Below are 20,528 nucleotides of genomic sequence, written 5' to 3' on the forward strand. Positions count from 1 at the left end.
CAACCTACATGACCAAAAACAGATGCCTGGATAAAACAGGTGTTGTATATATTATTACTCAGCAATCAAAAAAGATAAACTCATGCCATTTTCAGCAACATGGATAAAGATGGAAGGGATTATGCTCAATGAAATAAGCGAGAAGGAAAAAGAAAAATATTGGATGGTTTTATTCACAGGAGGAAAATAGGGAAACCAACCAAGGGGTCATCAAAAAAAAAAAATAGCAGGCTAACTATAAATTGGAGAAATACATCAGGGGAGGGATCAAAACAGGGAGGCAAGAGCACAAGAGACTATGGTATCGGTTCATGTGTTACTTGGTAGTGGAATTTTATGGGAATTACACCTGAGAAGATAAATTAAACATTGAACAAAATTGAACAATGATGTAAAAATATACATTCATATAAATAAATATATTAAATTTAAAAAAATACAATTAAGACTAGTCCCTATTCCTCTTCCCTTTCCTTTCTTCTCTGGGATATCAGCACTCTCACATTCTAAAATGGGTAGGGTGTGGGAAGGGAAACAGGTTGGTATTACATTGGTGACACTATGCTAGAAAAAATAAAATATATACAAAATTACTACCTATACTTTGTTGACCAGAGTCAACAACAACAAAGAGTTGTTATATAATGACATACATTTAGTGTTTTTTTTTAATGTGTCAAACACTGTGCTAAGCACTTTGATTATTTAACTTATTTAACCCTGTGTAGTACTATTAGTATCCCCTTTTTAAAGATTGCTATATTTGTTATAGCAGCACATATACTACGATGCAGAAATTGAAGCATACATGGGTTAATTAACTTCTGTAAGACTCTAAGCTAGTGCACAAGTGATCCAATATTTAAACCCAGGCAATATGGCCTCAGAGGCTAATTTCTTAATCAATATCCTATAATGTTTACTGAAAATTAGAAAAAAAAATTAAACATTATCAGTTGCCCAAATAGGTAAATTATGCTCCAATGACTACAATAGGTTTCACCCTAAACATTAAATTGTAGCCCAAACCCAGCCAGGACATATTTAAATCTCCCCCTACTCCCACCCACCTGCCAAAGCAGGATGGAATATGCTTAAAAATAAATTTTAAAACACTTAGAAATAATGGGTGAGCTCAGCAAGGTCACAGGAAATAAGATGAATACACACAAGTCAAATATATTTCTAAACACTAACAACGAACATGTACAAATCAAAATTAAAAACATACCATTTAAAATCATTTCAAGGAAAATTAAATACACACTTTAAAAATATGTACAGTATTTGTTGTAATTAAAAAATGCTGATTGGGGGCCTCCCCTGGTGGCACAGCAGTTGAGCACTGGGCTGCGAAGCTGCCCACAGCCTCTGCAGCACCAGTTTGATGATCGGCCACCGTCGAAGGGTCCCACATGGCGCGCAGACCTCTCCTGCTGCCCGCTGCTCCCCTCAGCAGTGTATTTCAGTCAGTCTGCCTGTTCTGTTCCCCGCTCTGTCTCTGGTAAATCGTCTCACCCTCTATGTCTCTGGCCTGTACCCCAGCTCTTATATGCATAAATTAAATCTTAAAAAAAAATGCTGATGATAGAAATCAAGGACTTAAATAATGGAGAAATATACCATGTCCATGGATTGGAAGGTTTGACAAGTTGTATGTCAATTCTTCAAAATTGACTAATATAGTTAATATGCTTTATTTCGAAAGGTTTTGCAGACATTGACAAGCTTAATGTAAAATGTACATGGAAAGGCACTTGCCCTAGAATATTGAAAACAACCTTTATTAGGAGTAAAGTGGGAGGAAGAGATCATTCTTTTCAGTGTTAAGGCTTACTGTGTCACTACAGTAATCAAAATAATGTGATTATTGATGAGGAGTTAAAAACATGGATCAAATGAACAGAAAAGGACCAAGAATAAATCTACACAAATATTCTTAACTGATAATTGGAAAAAAGTGCAAATCAAATTCAATAGAGAAAAGATAACCTTTTCAACAAACGGCTCTAGAGCAATTAGACAACCATAGGTTAAAAAAAGAAAAGGATAAAAACACAACCAAAACCTCATACCTGACATAATTTAATTCAAAATAGATCCTAATATAAAATGTAAAACAATATTATCATGCATTTAGAAAAAAAATACAAAGGAGAAATTCTTCAGGATCTGGGGCTAGGCAAATAATTCTTAGACTTGATAACAAGAGCATGTACCATAAAAGGGAAAACTGATATAATGAGTATCATCACAATGAAAAATTTTTGGTTTGTCAAGTCCTATGTGAATTCATGTGATGAAAAGAAGAGTTACAAACAGGGAGAAAACATTTGCAAATGGCATATCTAACAAAAGACAGGTATCTAGAAACATAAAGAACTCTTGGGCCTCTCTGGTGGCGCAAGGGGTTAAGAGACAACCTGCGAAGATCCGCTGCAGCATGATTTCAATCCCCGGCCAGGGAGCTACCCACATGGCACAGCAAACCTCTCCTGACTTGCCCACTGCTCCCCTCAGCAGTGTATTACAGCTAATCTGCCTGTTCTGTTCCCCAATCTGTCTCTGGTAAATCCTCTCACCCGCCCACCCACAGCTCTGACCTATACCCCAGTTCTTGTATGCATAAATAAATAAATCTTAAAATAAAAAAAAAGAACTCTTAAAGGTTAACAATAAAATAAAAAATATTCCATTAGAAGATGGGTGAAAAATAGACATTTCAACGAAAAGGAAAAACACAGAGTAAATAAGCTGACATGAAGATGTTCAACATTAGTAGGCATCAGGGAAATGCAAATTTAAACACAATTATATGTCATACTATACACCCATAAAAATAGCTAAAATAAAATATCATGACAATGCCAAAGGCTGACAAAGATGTAGAAAAAAAAAGAATCACATATACATTGCTGGTGGGAACACAAAATGCTATATAGCTACACTGGAAGAGTGGCAGTTCCTTAAAAAAATATGAACCATAAATTGTACTCTTGAGCATTTATCCCAGAGAAACGAAGGCTTACATTTACACACACATACCCAAAAAATTTCTTGAATTCATGCATGAAAGTTCATAAGGGCTTAACTGTAATATTCAAAACCTAGAATTACCCAGGAGCCCTTCAACTGGCAAACAGTCAAACAAACTAGTACATCCAGGAGACTTTTGATTGGTGTTTCAATTTCTTTGCTTGTGACTGGTCTGTTCAGGTTTTCTTTTTATTTCTTTCTGGTTCAGTCTTGGCGGGTTGTACATTTCACCATTTCCCAAAGCTCATTTTTCAAGAGGCAATACTAGATACAAGTTGGATACAATATTCAAAGCATATTGAATAAAATGATGGCTCTTGGGACTCCTTGGTGGTCCAAGGGGTTAAGCACCGCACTATGAAGCAATCCACAGCCTCTGCAGTACAAGTTCAATCCCTGGCTGGCCAGAGAAAAACCCACATGGTGAAGCAGACCTCTCCTGTCTTGACCGCTGCTCCCCTCAGCAGTGTATTTCAGTCAGTCTGCCTGTTCTGTTTCCTGCTTTGTCTCTGGTGAATCCTCTTACCACCCCCCTGCATCTCTGGCCTGTATCCCAGCTCTTGTATGCATAAATAAATCAATCTTAAAAAAAATAAAATGATGGCTCTTACCAATTCCTTCTGTTCCTTTGATATATTTATTAAAAACACATAACAATGTTAAAAGTATGATTCTAAATATAAATATGAGGTTGGAAAGTACTTGAAAATTGGTAACAGTGGTATTAGTACTATAAACTATAATTTTGACAATATAAATATCTCAAAGCACCTACAATGATTGAAAAAGTTCTATTATGGCAACCAAGAAATATATATCATTTACTTTGGAAGAATTTGTGAGAAGAGCACTGTATTTAGAGTCAAAGCTCTAAGACTTAAATCTACATATTAAAGTAGTGTCCTAACACAGTTGCACATAAGCTAATTTTCATGATGATAATTCAAATACTAGATATCTGATCTATGACTTCTGATCAATGTCAACATTATTATGAGCATATATGTTCTAATATCATAATTAAAAATTGCATTTGCATAACATTAAAAAATTATAAAATAATTCCATAGACATCCATTTGAGTTCACAGAAAGCATTTCCCTCAAATTGTAAATGAAGAAATTAAGGCCCAAAGAAACAAAGTGTCTTGTCTAACATCACAGAGCCAATAAACGACAAAGTCTAGGTTCACTCCAAGTTTTTTTATCCTATTTCAATAGTCTTCTCACTTTTCAATGTTATTTAATTACTCAAAGCACATCTGCTATAAGCCTGAAATAGGAAATAACTTTAATTAATTTTAAGCAAAATTTCTACATGATATTCTTCACCTGCAAAAGACACTAAACAAAATCAAGAAGGGACTGTTATGTCTACTAAATGGGGTTTCACTGGAAAATCCACCAAGAGCAGAGTATTCTAAGATGATCACATCCGAGTTGTTGGACCTCTATATTATATTCATTCCCTTATAGTAAAAAAAAATCTTTTGTATTAAAACTAGTATCTTATGCTGGCAAGGAGCTTTCAAGTGGTGACAGAAAATATTTCTAGCCGACAAAGAATTTTCAAGTCAACAGACTAAGATGGCTCCAGAAGAGCCATTTAAATGCAATGAATAACAAATTATTCTATGCTGACCACATGCTTCAAAAAGATTTATAAGACCAGGGCCTCCTCGGTGGCGCAGCGGTTGAGCGCTGGGTTGCGAAGCTGCCCGCGGCCTCTGTGGCGCCGGTTCGATCCCCGGCTGCTCCCCGGCCACCGGAGGAGGGAGGGTCCCACATGGCGTGCAGACCTCTCCTGCCGCCCGCTGCTCCCCTCAGCAGTGTACTTCGGTCCTTCTGCCTGCTCTGCTCCCCGCTCTGGCTCTGGTGAATTCTCTCACCCTCCCGTGCTTCTGACTGTACCCAGTGCATGTATAAACAAAACAAACAAACAAACCAGCAAACAAATAAATAAAGCATGCCTCTATAAAAAAAAAAAAAGATTTATAAGACCACATGCAGAAAGAGCAAAACCCTATCTGGAATTGAAAGAACATCAAGGTCGGACTGAAAAAGGGAAAAAAAAAAAAACATCCCTATAATGAATTAAGCTAGAAGGTCAGACAAAGGAAGTAACAATGTTTACAAGAATCATTGTCTTTCCCAAAGAAACGCAGCAGTTGTAAAATATCATAACCCCTCTTTGAGTGATTACTGCTTTCTTATCAATGATGCCCCAAGACTGGCTTTGCTATTTTTGTTTTTTTTACTGAAGGGAGTTACACAGCTCCTAAACCTCTTGCTTCATGACAGCACTCAATCCCTAGTTAATCCCCACTTCACCCAATAAGGCTCAGAAGCCTAACCAGAATTAATCTGCCTTCCTTTAGACCCTCCTCAGAATTCTTCAGTGGTAAACCAAAATTTACAAAAGGCACTTTCTTCTCTCTTATTCAGTGGCCTTCCACGGTTCCTCATGACTATACTCCCTCACTATAAGTCAAAAAATCTGATTTTGTCAGACTACAAGCTTTTTTTTTTTTTTTTGACCTGGTAACCTTTTGAAGATGAGTTCTCAACAAAGTAACCTATTTTAAATTACCCTACAAATTTAGTAGTTAGTACTGACAAAAGTTCTCCCCCTTAGAAAAAAAAAAAATCTTCTGACTCCAAACCAGAAAATTACTAACTACAAGAGACTTTCACTGCCTAGAACATTTGGAGTAAATCACTGAATTCTACAGCTTCTATCACAGGAAATATCTGATCAATGATGCTAAAAGATATAGTAATTAACCAAAGCCAGGTAACTACCATAACTGGTGGAAGAAAGAGTACATCAACTACGCATCAAGCTCCCAGGTAAAAAACTTAAGTGTACAAATTGATGTCTTATTTTTAATATGAGTTACATAACTCTTGAAAGATTTTATCTGCCACCCACAATGTAATGATATTCCATGCCAAGTATTCATGAAGTTTTTGTGCAATTTTCTAACTTTTTAAACTTTAGTACGGATTATATAAATAGAATATTTCCAATTTCGTAAATAGCATTGAAGGTAAACTGAATTCTTTTAACCACAGGTCAAGTTAACTTCATATCCTGAGAAGCCATAAACATCTAGAGTTTAAAGATGCCTTGTTACCAATAATGCTTTGGAAAACATCAGGTCTAGCTATTTTAAAAAATAATGGCAACACAACCTTGCTAGGTCAGCCTTATGAAGGGAATGAGGGACAAAGGACATCATGTTCTAATATGATGTCTATAGGATCAAGAAGAAATATTTTTATTATCCACTAAAACAACTTCAAAACAATCCTGCAAAGTTTTGAATTTCTAAGAAAGAGTAGTTACACACCTATCTCAAAAACAAACTTCAGGAATGGAAGGGTGGGGTAGAAGATAAAGCAGGAAGAGGAGGTACTTTTTGCAAAAGTTTAAAACTGAATCAAAAACAGCACCACACTCAGTCAATAACTGCTTACTAAATAATTTACCTTGTGCTATATATGAACAAAGCAGAAAGGACTTCTGTTCTCAGATGCAGAATTTTAAAACCACACCCAGCACCATCAGTATTATCTTCAAATACAAAGTTTTTGAGCAAACAAACTATATTTAAAGCCTTTTCTCTTTTGCAAAAATGGGGGGCACTTAGTCAACATTTCTAAGTTTCATTTTTATTTTTTTAATAAATCAGAAAATAGAATAGTATCATTGGTTAAAATGCAGTGAAATTATTGGTTCCTATAAGTAGCAAGGATAACAGACTAACAAAATTCTCTGTCAAGAACACTGGAAAGTGACTTAAATTCAGTGTCAGTTGTAGTTTTATAATTGTTTTCTGTGTGAAAGCTTGGTTGGAGGTTTTTCCAACAAGCTCTAACAACTAAATACAATTAAAATAAAGCCTGGAAAGAAGCCAGGAAAAGGCAAAGTGAATTTTAATAAAATCTAAAAACCTTGAATAAAAGCACAAAATGAAAGAATTATTTCTTCGATGTATTTGATGTTACCATGGATCAAATTATGTCTCTGAAAATGCAGCCACACAGAGTAACAGCTTTACAGTCTTTGAAGCTAATCATACTCCCATATCATAACACCCATCCACAGTACAATACTACTAATACATCCTATAAGCACAGAGTGTCTTACTGCTTGGATAATAGTGAGATATGGCAAAGAAACACTATATCTTTTTAAAAAAAATATTTATTTATTTATGCATACAAGAGCTGGGGTACAGACCAGAGGTGTGGGGTGGGGAGGAAGGTGAGAGGATTCTCCAGAGACAGAGTGGGGAGCAGAACAGGCAGATTGAAATACACTGCTGAGGGGAGCAGCAGGCCAGACAGGAGAGGTGGGCTGTGCCATGTGGGTTAGCTCCCCGGCCACAGATCAAACTCATACTGCACTGGCTGCTGATAGCTTCAAGTCCTGAGACTTAACCCTTTGCACCACCAGGGAGGCCCCCAGAAACACTATTTCTAAATCCATTCATCCTTTCTACAAAGTTCACTTACTATAACTTGGAAATAAATATCCTAAATATTTTACTATCTTCTAATCCATTTAACCTGATTTGGTTATTATACATACAATTTAGACTGCCTTTTCTTACACATAAATCTGGAACTGATTTACAATTTCCCTTTTCAAACTATAAAGTTCTGTTTTTATAAGGTACTGAATAAATTGTATAGAACAAATGCTAAAGGATTATTTTAGAATACTTTGGTGTATGTTGAAAGAAAAAGCTCAAGGGAAGGAAAATTGTTCATAGTAGGATTAAACAAAAATTCTTTTTGCATTGTATTTTGCACAATAACACTAAGACTTGTATAATAACTAAAAGTATTAATCCTAGTATTAATACATTATTGATTCCAGAAATAGAGAAAAAGGGGCTAAAATCTCATATTAGTATAAAACCATATAAGTACTTTTAAAGGGGATGCTTCCATTTCCATGTGGCAGCAATTACAGCACTTCTATTTAATATTTAGTGAGCACTCACAATGTAGCACATGTAAGATTCTGAGCTTACCTTCTATTCTAATTGCTTTCAGATATGATAAGAATCCCCTGCTCTTCTACAAATACATAAAAATAATGACTTAGAAGCAACTTGTTTCATGCACAATTAAGTGAGTACAAAAAAGAGGAAGGTGGTAAGTGGAGGGACGCAAGCAACAAATAGTAAAGCCCAGGAAGTATAAGAACTACATAAAATTAGTGAGGGGGAATGGCAAATATTCCTGGCAGAAACCCAGTCATCTCAGTCAATTAAACAAGTTAATTTAGACTACTTTCTTTCAATTTATATTTACATATTAATAAGGAACAGGTTTACCAGCTCCAAGTTAATTCTGGCATTAAGTGTGACATATAACCATACAAAGGCCAATAAGTCAAGAGCCAATCAATGCTAAATGGAAGCTTATGACAACATGTAAATATTAATTTGGCTTTAGGTTAATGCAAGCCTCAGGAGTTGTATACAGTGTAAATTACAGGCCTACTATGTAAATTATGGGGCACACTGTTATATGTCAATTTTACTAAAGTTAAAAGGCAGAAAATGTACTTACAATTTAGAAATGTAAGTACAAACATTTATTCCTTGGGTATGTCAGTCTCAAACTAGTATGAGCAAGGCATTCTTCTGCCATTCCATGGATAATTTTGTGAAAATGGTAATTAGGACAATTTTTCTATAATGGGTGTAGGGTAAAGAAAATATCAGGCTTTTCTGCCCTTCCGCCATCAGGATAGATGATGGATCCTTGTCCTGAATGCATGCCTGATGGCGGGCACCTGGAATAGGGTGTGGGCATAGGTAGATGGGATTCAGCTGAGCTAAGACTGTGCTTTTAAGGGCGGCGTCACAGGGAGACGCCAGCAGCCCCAGCCAGCCAGCAGCAGAACCTGAAGGAGAAGCCGAAGCAGAAGCAGAGAACGCCAGAGAGCCCAGATAGAGTGAAGACTTGCCTGCCAGCCTCCCAGCCCCCCAGCCAGCACCCCTGCCTGCCATATGCCTGGTGAACCCCAAATAAAAAACCTGCAAAACTACTGAGGACTCTGACTCCTCCTTTACCCGGTCTGCATGGGATCAGAAAACCTGCACTGTGCCCAGTCCTGACCTTACAATTGGCGTAGTCGGCAGGATCCATGCAGACGGGTATTGGAGCCCTCCGAAGACCTGGAGGGACTAAGGAGAACAGACTGCCTGTGACGACGCTGGAGGCGCCATGGCGGTATAGAAGATGGATACGTCCACGAGCTACAGGATGAGACCTGGCGTGAAGGAGACGCCTGAAAGGACCAGCCAACGACACCGTATAGGACCAGCCAACGACACCGGAAAGGACCAGCCAATGACCCCTGAGGCAGCAGGCCGTTGCTGAAGCAGGGAGAGGCCAATGGACTTGGACTGATAGACAGATGAACTGATGATCTTGGACTGACAATCCCGCCAAAAGGCGGAGGACCTTGGCAGGTTATGTTTTTTTTTGAGAATCTGGGGGTGGCCAGTGGGCCTTGATGGCCAAAAGCAGCCTGTGCATGCCCAGCAGCCAGGTGGAGGAGAAAAGCCAACTAAGAAGGCAAAAGCTGGTACTGATGCTAAGTTGAGAAGCCCTGAGTGGCTGTTAAGCAGCCTGAGTATGCTGAAGAACTGTGAGTCTCGTAAAATCACCTGTGGGTGATGCCCTGCTTATTCTTGAGTGAGGGTGAGGAACTGAGGAACCTGTCCTTGGGGGACGGGTGGGGAATGTGGCTTGGGGTGGAGCCCAAGCCGAATGCAGAGTTTGGATCCCCGACCCATGTGATTGTGCAGTGGGTTGGCTTGAGTGCAGGGGTCTGCGAGTCGCATTGGTGGCCGTGAAGGCCGAGTGTTGGAGCGACTGCAGACAGAAACCCTGAGGGTTGGCGATTACCCCCAACAGAATAAAATTGCCAATCCCAGAGCTAGTGCATCCTGGGGGTGGATGCTGTGTGTGCCTTGTAGCCGAGACTACAGCCAGAGAAGGCCAGGAAGCCTGACGGCTCCTGGTGTGATATAGTAGATGCCGTGAGTGATTCCCCTCCCTCATATGAGCAGTGCCTTCGGCAGCAGATTTGGTGGCTTATCTGCTAGTACCAATAATTGTCTTTTGCACTAGGTTGGTGCCCTGCCTGGACTTATTTGTGTTCTGTTGTATTTTGTTATATTGTGTTTTGTTATATTTGATGTATTTGCTTTTGTGGGCCATGGCTGCATTGTTTGTTTGCTTAGAAAATTGTATATATATGTATAGACTATATGGCAGAAAACCCTGAGGGGGTGGACTGTAGGGTAAAGAAAATATCAGGCTTTTCTGCCCTTCCGCCATCAGGATAGATGATGGATCCTTGTCCTGAATGCATGCCTGATGGCGGGCACCTGGAATAGGGTGTGGGCATAGGTAGATGGGATTCAGCTGAGCTAAGACTGTGCTTTTAAGGGCGGCGTCACAGGGAGACGCCAGCAGCCCCAGCCAGCCAGCAGCAGAACCTGAAGGAGAAGCCGAAGCAGAAGCAGAGAACGCCAGAGAGCCCAGATAGAGTGAAGACTTGCCTGCCAGCCTCCCAGCCCCCCAGCCAGCACCCCTGCCTGCCATATGCCTGGTGAACCCCAAATAAAAAACCTGCAAAACTACTGAGGACTCTGACTCCTCCTTTACCCGGTCTGCATGGGATCAGAAAACCTGCACTGTGCCCAGTCCTGACCTTACAATGGGCAACTACAATACTAGTTTTTCCAAACTAGTTTCCAAAACAAATATTAATCTTTAAATAGATGAAGAAATCACTTAATGATTATAGTGCAAGACCTCAAACTATACTACAGATATTATATATGCCCCAGGATTTCCTTGAGTGGCATTAGATATTAATACTGTTTTGAATTTATTTCACTTTTCTTCTTTAATTTTGGCACCATGCAAAAAACCAACTTGATTAATCAAGCATACAGTTAATGAAATGGTATGACTGGAGCTTAGTCCTGTAATAATGTAAACATCACGGCCATTTTTATTCTTGTCCTACAGAAATTTGGAAATTTGCCCTTGGCGAACTTCAGTATATACATATTTCATTAAAGTACTAAATAAAATTGTTGATTAACTGCACAAACGATAGGATCATTTGAATAAACAATTCAACATAGTAGAGAACAGCAACAAAGTCAAAATTTTACTGTTTTTGGCCAAGGCAATTATAAAGGTTTCATTAGAAAAAGGTGGCATGAGCTCTCTCCCCACCTTTGTCTATACAGGTGCCTCTCTTTTTTTTCCCTTCTCCTTTTCCTAATAAACCTGTCCTTTTAAAATGTAAAAAATAGGGCCTCCCCGGTGGCGCAGTGGTTGGGCGCTGGGTTGCGAAGCTGCCCGCAGCCTTTGCAGCACCAGTTCAATCCCCGGCTACTCCGGGCCACCAGAGGAGGGTCCCACATGGCGTGCAGACCTCTCCTGCCGCCCGCTGCTCCCCTCAGCAGTGTACTTCAGTCCTTCTGCCTGCTCTGCTCCCCGCTCTGGCTCTGGTGAATTCTCTTACCCTCCCATACTTCTGACTGTACCCAGTGCTTGTATAAATAAATTAAAAAAAAGCAAAAATAAATAAAATAAAATGTAAAAAATAAAAAAGTGGTACAATGTGATCTTCACAGAGAATTACTAAACTCAAAATAGAAAAAGCTAAGGGTAATTTCTAAAAGCAAAAAGTGGAAACATTAAAAGTCAAATTTGTAAAATGAATCATTATTCAATGCATTACCAAATTATGCACCTATACAGAGAGCAGCTTACTAGTTCCCATTTGGTCTAGACCCACACTGCTCAAAATATCAGCCATTAGCCATATGTGCTTACTGAATGTCAAATTACTCAAACTTCTGTAAAATTCAAAATTCTATACCTCAAATGCAACAGCCACATGTGACTACATGTGACTAGTGACTACTGTTTTGAATAGCATAGATATAACATCTCCACTATTGCACAAAGCACAACTGGGTAGCACTATTCTACATAAAATATCACTTAAAATGAGCCCCCCCCAATAAGTGGTATTACAGGATATTGATTTATAATGATACACACCTGAAACTTACATAATGTTATAATGTGCTATTTATTTTTTAAGATTTATTTAGTTTGCGTACAAGATATGGGGTGTAGGCCAGATATGAGTGTGTGTGTGTGTGTGTGTGTGTGTGTGAGAGAGAGAGAGAGAGAGAGAGAGAGAGAGAAAGAGAGAGAAAGGATTCTATAGTGAAAGAGTGGGGAGCAGAACAGGCAGACTGGCTGAAATACACTGCTAAAGGGAGCAGCAGGTGGAACAGAAGAGGTCTGTTGTGCCATGCGGGTTAGCTCCCAGGCAGGGGATGTAACTCAGGCCATAGCTGCAATAGCGTGATTGTGCTGGCCTTAACCCCTAGGCCACCAGGGGGGGCCTAATGTGATATTTTTTAATTTTAAAAATTTACAGTATATAACTTTTAAAAAAGCATAATTCCAAATATACTGGAGAGAAATTAAAAGCAGGACATATCTATTTATGATAAAAAATCCATACAAGTACGAACAGAACATTTTCAAACTAAGAATGGGCATCTACACTCATATTTAATACTGAAAGATTGCCTATTTCCCCCTAAGATGAGGAATAAGGCAAGGATATCCAGTTGTAGGGGGAAATGGGTGGCTCAGGCTCTTTTTCCCCTTCCTTCCACTAGCCTCTACAGCCACCATATGCGGCCTTGCTTTCCCCCCAGGTTTCACTGACCAAACATGATAAGGTTTAATGGAGGGTACTTGGGAGCTAGAGCACCTGGACAACAGGGCTGAGAAGCCAGAGAGCACAAGATCTCAAGACTAAGAGAGAGAAGGGAAGCAGGGAGATAGCAGGGGCTGCGGTGGGGGGGGGGCTTGGCTGCTGCCTGCATCCCAGCCCCCCTCATGCATTCCTCCATAACTGCTGGTCTGCCTGTACCCAGTTCCTTGCTTGAGCATTAAAGGCCTGTCAAATCTACCCAAAGCTCAAAGATTCCTTTATCCATTTGCCCCAATCAACAATGAACCTGCATGCCTACCTGTTCCTGCTTGACCCCACACCAATCTAAACCACTTTGATTTCATCATTTTAGTAGAGACACCCGCACTTCAATAATGCAGGGAAAAATTAATATAGGCACACGATTAGAAAGAAATAACTACTCCTATTTTTATTCACAGACAATATTAACTTGTAAAGAATCTCAAAAAAATAAGCAACAAACAAAAACAAAACACTAGTAGAAATCTGGTTAGTGAATTTTGCAGAGTCAATATAAAAAAAAAAAAAACTTTGTTTACTAGCAACAAAAAAGTGGAAACTGAAATTTAAAAATATACACTACAGCACCAAAAACCATGAAATCCTTAGAAGAAAATACCAGTGAATGTTCCAGACTTGTACAGTGAAAACTACAACACTGAAGTTAGAAATTAAAACCTAAACAAATGTGAGAATCACACTGTGTTCCTGGATTAGAAGGCTACGTGTTAAGATGTGAATTCTCCATTCTGCTCTTCAGACTCAATGTAATCCCAAGCAAAACCCCTAGTTGCTTTTCTGTGGAAATTAAGAAATCTAAAATTTATATGAAAATGCTAGGAATTAGAAAAGCCAAAACAATTTTGAAAAACCAAGAGCAAGTTTGGAGGACTTGTATAGCAGAGCCCACTTAATACACCCATACATATACAATTAACTTTCAACCACTGTGCCAAGATAATTCAATGGGGAAAGTCAGATACTTTCAAAATAACTTGGGAAAAGATAAAAGTCAAAAACTAAATGCAAAACGGGAGCAGCAAGTACCTATATATCAATAATCACTCTAAAGGTAATAAATGGACTGAATTCACAATCAAAACAGAGTGACTGGTTTGATCTAACAAAACCCAACTTTTTGCTGTCTCCAATCTGAGCTTCTAAGATAAACACTGACTCAAAGTAAATGGCTGGAAAACAATCTTGAAAGTAAGTGATACTCAAAAAAGGCAGGGATGGCAATATTTATATAAAATAAAATAGATATCCAGGTTAAAAGAAAACAAGAGGCAGGGATAAAGATATATACTGATTAAGGGATCTGTGTGTGTGTGTGTGGTGTGTGTGTGTGTGTGTTAAATGAAGGAGCATCAAAACACAAAAAACTATTTAAAAAACCATAAAAACAGATACACCAACACAACAGCAGTAGGGGACACCACCACACTCTTTCCAAAAAAATAAAAAAAGCCTATGTCCAAATCAAATCACTCCGTTTCTAAATTCTAACAAATCAAAGTCGAAACAATATCTATGGTTCACAAACTTCTCAAAAAAAAAATGAAGAACAGTGAATGCTTCCAAATAAAATTAATGAGGCCAACATTATTCTGATACGAAAGGTGACAAGGATAAAAACTACAAATCAATATCCCTGGAGAACAGAGATGTAAAAAGCATCAATAAAATCCTAGCAAACCATATTCAAAAATACATTTAGTAAAGAATACTGTGTATAAGGATAGTTCAACATCCCCAAATCATTCAGTATGATTCACCACATCAACAAAAGGAAAGAATAAAGCCATATAATCATATCAACAGATGCAGAGAAGGCATTTGACAAGATGAAGAATCCATTTATAATAAAAATTTGATGAAATGGGAATACAAGTACCACACCTCAATATAATAAAGGCCATATATGACAAACCCATAGCTAACATTAAATTCAGTGGTCAAACACTGAAAGGATTTCCTCTAAGGTAAGGTGCATGACAGGGATGTCCAATTTCACCACTATATAACATAGTATTGGAAGTCCTGGCTAGAGTAATTAGACAAAAGAAAGATATAAAAGGATTTCAAATTGTAAAAGTACTAGTACTATCACTATTTGCAGGTGACATAATAATATATAAGAAAAATCTAAAGAATCCACTAAAAAACATTTATCACTAGAAACAGTATATATCAGGAGAGTGAAATGGCAGGACACAAAATTAATACACTAAAATCTGTTGTCTTCCTATATGCAAACAGTGAACCAAAAGAGAAAGAAACCAAGAGAACAATCACATTTACAATCACAAAGAATGATATACCTAGGAATAAACCTAACAAAGGAGGTAAAAGAACTGTACAATGAAAACTCTAAGATACTAAAAAAAAACAGAACACAAGAAATGGAAAGAGAAAATGATGCTGGAAAAACATATGTAAACACAGGAAAATTGGCCACTATCTCACACCACAAACAAAGGTTAACTCAAAAGAGATAAAAGTGGATGTAAGATCTGAAACAATAAAATACGTAGAAGGAAACATAAGCAAAACATTCCACAACATTGGCTCCAGGGATATCTTTGGGGACTGAAATCCAATGGCAAAAGAAACCAAAGCAAAAATATATAAATGGGACTATATATAAAACCAAGAAGCTTTGCAGAGCAAAAGAAACTATCACTGAAATGAAGATACCCTACCAAAAGGCAAAAAAATGTTTACACACCATACAAATGACAAGAGGCTAATATCCAAGATCTACAAAGAACTTACACAGCTCAACAAAAACAACCCATTGAAAAAATGGACAGAAGAGTTAAACAGACACTTTTCCAAAGAAGACTTACAGATGACCAACAGGCACATATAAAAAGGCTCATCATCACTTATCAGGTAAATGCAAATAAAAACCACAATCAAACATCCCTTCACACCCATGAGAAGGCTAGTATCAAAAAGACCAGAAGCAAGAGCTGGCAAAGATATAGAGAAAAAAGGAACCCTTATATACTCTTTCCTCTATGGAAAACAATATGGCAATTTCTCAAAATAGTAAAAACAGATCTGCCATGTGATTCATCAATCTCTCTAGGGTATCTATTTGAAGAATACAAAAACACTAATTTGAATAAATATGTACATGCCCATGTATACTTCAACATCATTTACAAAGGCTAAGTTAATGAAACAACCTAAATGCCAAGAGACAGATGAGTGGATAAACATGTGATAGATACACACTATGGACTGCTACTCAGCTACAATAAAAAGATGAGCTCTTGTGATTTGCAATAATATGGAAGGGAGTGAAGGGGATTATGCTAAGCAAAATTAAGTCAGAAGGAGAAAGACAAATATCAGATGTTTTCACTTATATGTGGAATATAAAGAATATAAACAAAGGAACAGGCATAATAAGCCCTAGATATCTGACTGCAAGATCAGGGCTACCAGAGTTGGAGAGTGTAGGGTGGGGAGCAAAATGGGGGGGGTGGATGCAATGGCTTGTGGTGGATTATGGGTACATTGTCAGTGAGCGTGGCGGGGTAACATACATCTGAAGAGGTGTGAACTGATATCCCTAAATCATATACAGTGTTGTAAATCAATGTTACTTCAATCAAAAGTATGTAATTTTAAAAAAGTAAAAATTAAAAAATGTTAATAGTCTGAAAATGTTTTATCATAAATACATAAATGCATGAATAACAAAACCTACCTCATTTTGATGTAATAAATTAGTAATAAATAATGAGAAATGATTGGAATATTCTGTATGTTAACTCCAGAAAATGAAATACCAATGTTAGAAAGTTAGTGGAAAAGTATTGTAAGCATGAAAAAGTATTGTAAGCAATTTATATCAGTGTCCAATTTCTCTTAATAAACCATATGAACCTTTCACTGTTTCTAAGTATCTTTTAAAATTATTTCTATTTAAATTTATTTATCCTCCGGAGCTAAGTAAGTCCTAATTATTACATAAAATAGTATACCTTAAAAAAGTACTCTTTTCAATTTGAATTTAAGCATATTCTCTAGGTACTAGATAATATATAAAATGTAATTTTTAAAAATTTTAGAGTTCTGAGAAAACATGGAAGTAGAGGGGCAATTACTCATCTAGTAGCTCGCTTTTGTTCATATTTTGTAAAAGTTAATGTAACTATGAACAGTTTTATAGCTAGATCTTCTTGGGAGCCACTACTAATATTTCTTCATAATGGTCTGGTCAGAGATATCCAAAAAATAATATGAAAGAAACAAGGAATTTTAGTAAACTAAAAGTGGGAAGGGTGACTTTTTTGTTTTAATAAAGACATATGAAAATTTTATTACATTGTTTTAAGTTTAGAAGCAGATATAAGCAGAATACACTTTTATTCCCTTTTGAAATTTCTCTTTACAGTTTCCTGTATAATCTTTGAAAAATTTCAGCACATAGATATGTAAACAGACATCCGTATGGTTAAAAACATCTGTAGTATATAAAAAAAGAAAATGCCTCTGCTACAAAAGGAAAAAAAGAAATAAAGAAAAAAAGGTTCACCTTTTACAAAACCATGATTATGTTTGCTTTAAAATCTGGAACAACCATGAAACTCCTCAAAAATAAACGAAATTTGTTTATACTTCAAATTTAATTCTGGTACCTATTTTTGGCTTTATTACAAGTTCAGGAAGGAACAAATCAAGAATTTTATGTTTATAAACTCACATGGACATTACTCACCCACATTTGGAGGTTTCACGTAATTTACAGGTAGTTCTGGAGGTCTGCCTCTATGTAGAGCTGCAAATGCAGACCCATTCCATAGTGTATTCTTACAGTCTATGCAAAAGGATCAATAGTTAGTAAAGAAATAGAACAGTTTTCCTGACTACCTTAGAGTCAGATGTTTCTTTTCAACATCATTTCCTAAAATACACTTCTAATTATTAAAAACACAAAAAATAACACACATATATATTTTTCACCATGCTACAAACTAAATTATCACTGTTAGGCACCAATGCCTTAATATATCATCAAAATATTTTAATTCTGTGTTGATCCAGAACTGAAGCTTTTATTATATATATATATGAATCTCATTTAAATATATATATGATTAAGGTTTTAAATTTATTTTGGTTCTAGATCTTTAGGCTTATACATGTCTATCATATAAAACTATATAAGCAAGGAAACAACTATAGTGTCAGCATTCTAAGTAAAATTCATACACATTTATCCTTGGTACATGGTTCTGTTATGGAGTACCTGCCTACTGTGCATAACTAGTAACAAAACTGCTTACAAAATTATAACAGACTATAAATAGTTTTATTTATGTAAAAAATCAAGCAAATATAAAATATTCCTAAAAATTCAACTTTGAAACAAAAACATTCTACCACTCTCCTAAAAACTTCCAAATTAACTGAATTGAAATATTTCCTTACATTATAAAATTAGATGTTTAGTGCCTCCTTCATGGCCTAGGGGTTAAGTCTCAGTGTTATCACTGCAAGGGCCTTAATTCAATCCCGGGCCAGGGAGCTAACCCACATAGCATGCAGCTAACCCACATAGCATGCAGCAGACATCTCCTCCCTAGCATTTTATTTCAGTAAGTCTGCCTGTTCTCCTCTCCACTTTGTCTCTGGTAAATCCTCTCACCCCCACCCCCACACCTCTGGCCCATACCCCAGTTCTTTAGATGTTTAAAATCAGGTATTATTTATGCAAATATTTGCATTTATGCATTGAAATTTTTATTTAATTTTTTTTATTTATGAGACAACCCCTAGGCCACCAAGGAATACATGAATTGAATTTTTTAAAGCATTATGCTAATAAAATTAACACAGAAATTAACTGTTTGCTATACTTGAAGTATTTATTATACTAAAATATTACCTTATATTTTTAAGAGGCTTTTATGTAACTTTGGGGGCAATTTATAAAAGTTGAAAAACAGCACTATACAGAAACTATTATTGAACTGTCACTGATGGGGTAATGTTTTTGTTTAAACATTTTCAAGCAATACAAGCTGCTGTTAGTGGTCAGAGAATTACACACTCTGAAAGAGATCAGAAAGAGAGACCATTCAAGAGATAACAGAAGACACCGAGAGGACATGACAGAAAAAAGGAATGATTATGTAATGGAGACAGAGACTAAGGGGAGAGAAGATAAAATGTGCTTTTGGAAGCACTGACTGTTTAAAGATAAAAGTTTCTTTTATTTTGTGCATATGTATGTGTTTGTTTACATGGAGTATATTTATTTTCAACTGTCTACTTAAAGTTCATTGTGTAGAAGAATTTATTATGACCTTCTTTGTTCCAAGAACACAGCACAATTAAGAGTTGGTAAAACTAAAATCCTCCAAAAATACACAATTGATAATCTGAATTTACACTTTTACTGGAACAGAATAAAACAGTCCAAGAATGCACATATTGATTCATTCTGCACAAATGTTCATCTACTTTTAGTGTTCAATTTAGAGACTTTGTGTTTGTTTTCCTTCATTTGGATCTTGATTGATAAATGCATATTTTGTTTTGATGTGCTCCTAAATGTAGCTGAACAGAGTTCAGTAAAAAAAAAAATGCTGCTGGGCCTCCCCTGGTGGCACAGAGGTTGAGCACTGGGCTGTGAAGCTGCCCGCAGCCTGTGCAGCGCCTGTTTGATCCCTGCCCACTGGTGAGGATCCCACATTTCGCGACAGACTTCTCCTGCCGCGCCCACTGCTCCCCTCAGCAGTGTATTTCGTCAGTCTGCCTGTTCTGTTCCCCGCTCTGGCTCTGGTGAATTCTCTCACCCTCCCACGCTTCTGACTGTACCCAGTGCTTGTATAAATAAATAAGTAATTTTTTAAAAAATAATAAAAAATAAAAATGGAAATATCATATGATCCAAATATACCACCAAATATACCCAGTGCTTGAATAAATAAATAAATCTTTTTTAAAAAATAATGCTGCTATCAAGTATGTAAATACTGAAGTATGATAATTTGACTGTATGGCAATGTGTAGTACTTTCTTGGTTTCTTATCTGACCTCTTTTATTTTTAAATCTCCAAAAGTCACTTTTTATTTTTCCATTCACCAATGATGAGAGTTATGTTAACATTGCTATCTAATTTTTAATATTTTTTTAAAAATATCACTTTTTAAAAATGATTTATTTATTTATTTATACAAACACTGGGTACAGTCAGAAGCCCGGGAGGGTGAGAGAACTCACCAGAGCCAGAGCAGAGAGCAGAACAGGCAGACTGATGAAATACACTGCTGAGGGGAGCAGCAGGCACAGCAGGAGAGGTCTGTAGCGCGCCATGTGGGACCCTCGCCAACGGCCGGGTATGGAACTGGCGCTGCAGAGGCTGCAGGCAGCCTGGCAGCCAAGCACTCAACCACTGCGCCACCAAGGGAGGCCCTTATTTTTAATATTTTTAATAAAAATTCTTACATTCAATAACATGGTTGATGCTATTGTTTAGCCTTCCCCTCCAAACTATGTATACTGGCTTAGAACAACCATAACTTATGTGTGCAACTGAGGAAAATAATTCCCATACACTACGATGCTACTGCTTCATATGCAATACAAACTGATAAACATTAAAACAAATATTTTCCAAAAAACTTTACAC

At 37.1% G+C, this 20,528-nt stretch overlaps 1 protein-coding gene across 1 annotated transcript in view; it reads right to left on the reverse strand.

The window, feature by feature from the left end:
* Positions 1 to 20,528, reverse strand: part of BRWD3 (bromodomain and WD repeat domain containing 3) — a gene marked incomplete at both ends in the record, with an annotated part of 168,940 nt that overhangs the window by 135,020 nt on the left and 13,392 nt on the right. The window contains one exon of the mRNA XM_084259146.1: positions 17,609 to 17,707. Coding sequence (XP_084115272.1) covers positions 17,609 to 17,707 — 99 coding nt within the window. The remainder of the gene's footprint in view (positions 1 to 17,608; positions 17,708 to 20,528) is intronic.

Source organism: Talpa europaea, assembly GCF_964194135.1.
Source record: "Talpa europaea genome assembly, chromosome: X".
NCBI lineage: Eukaryota > Metazoa > Chordata > Mammalia > Eulipotyphla > Talpidae > Talpa > Talpa europaea.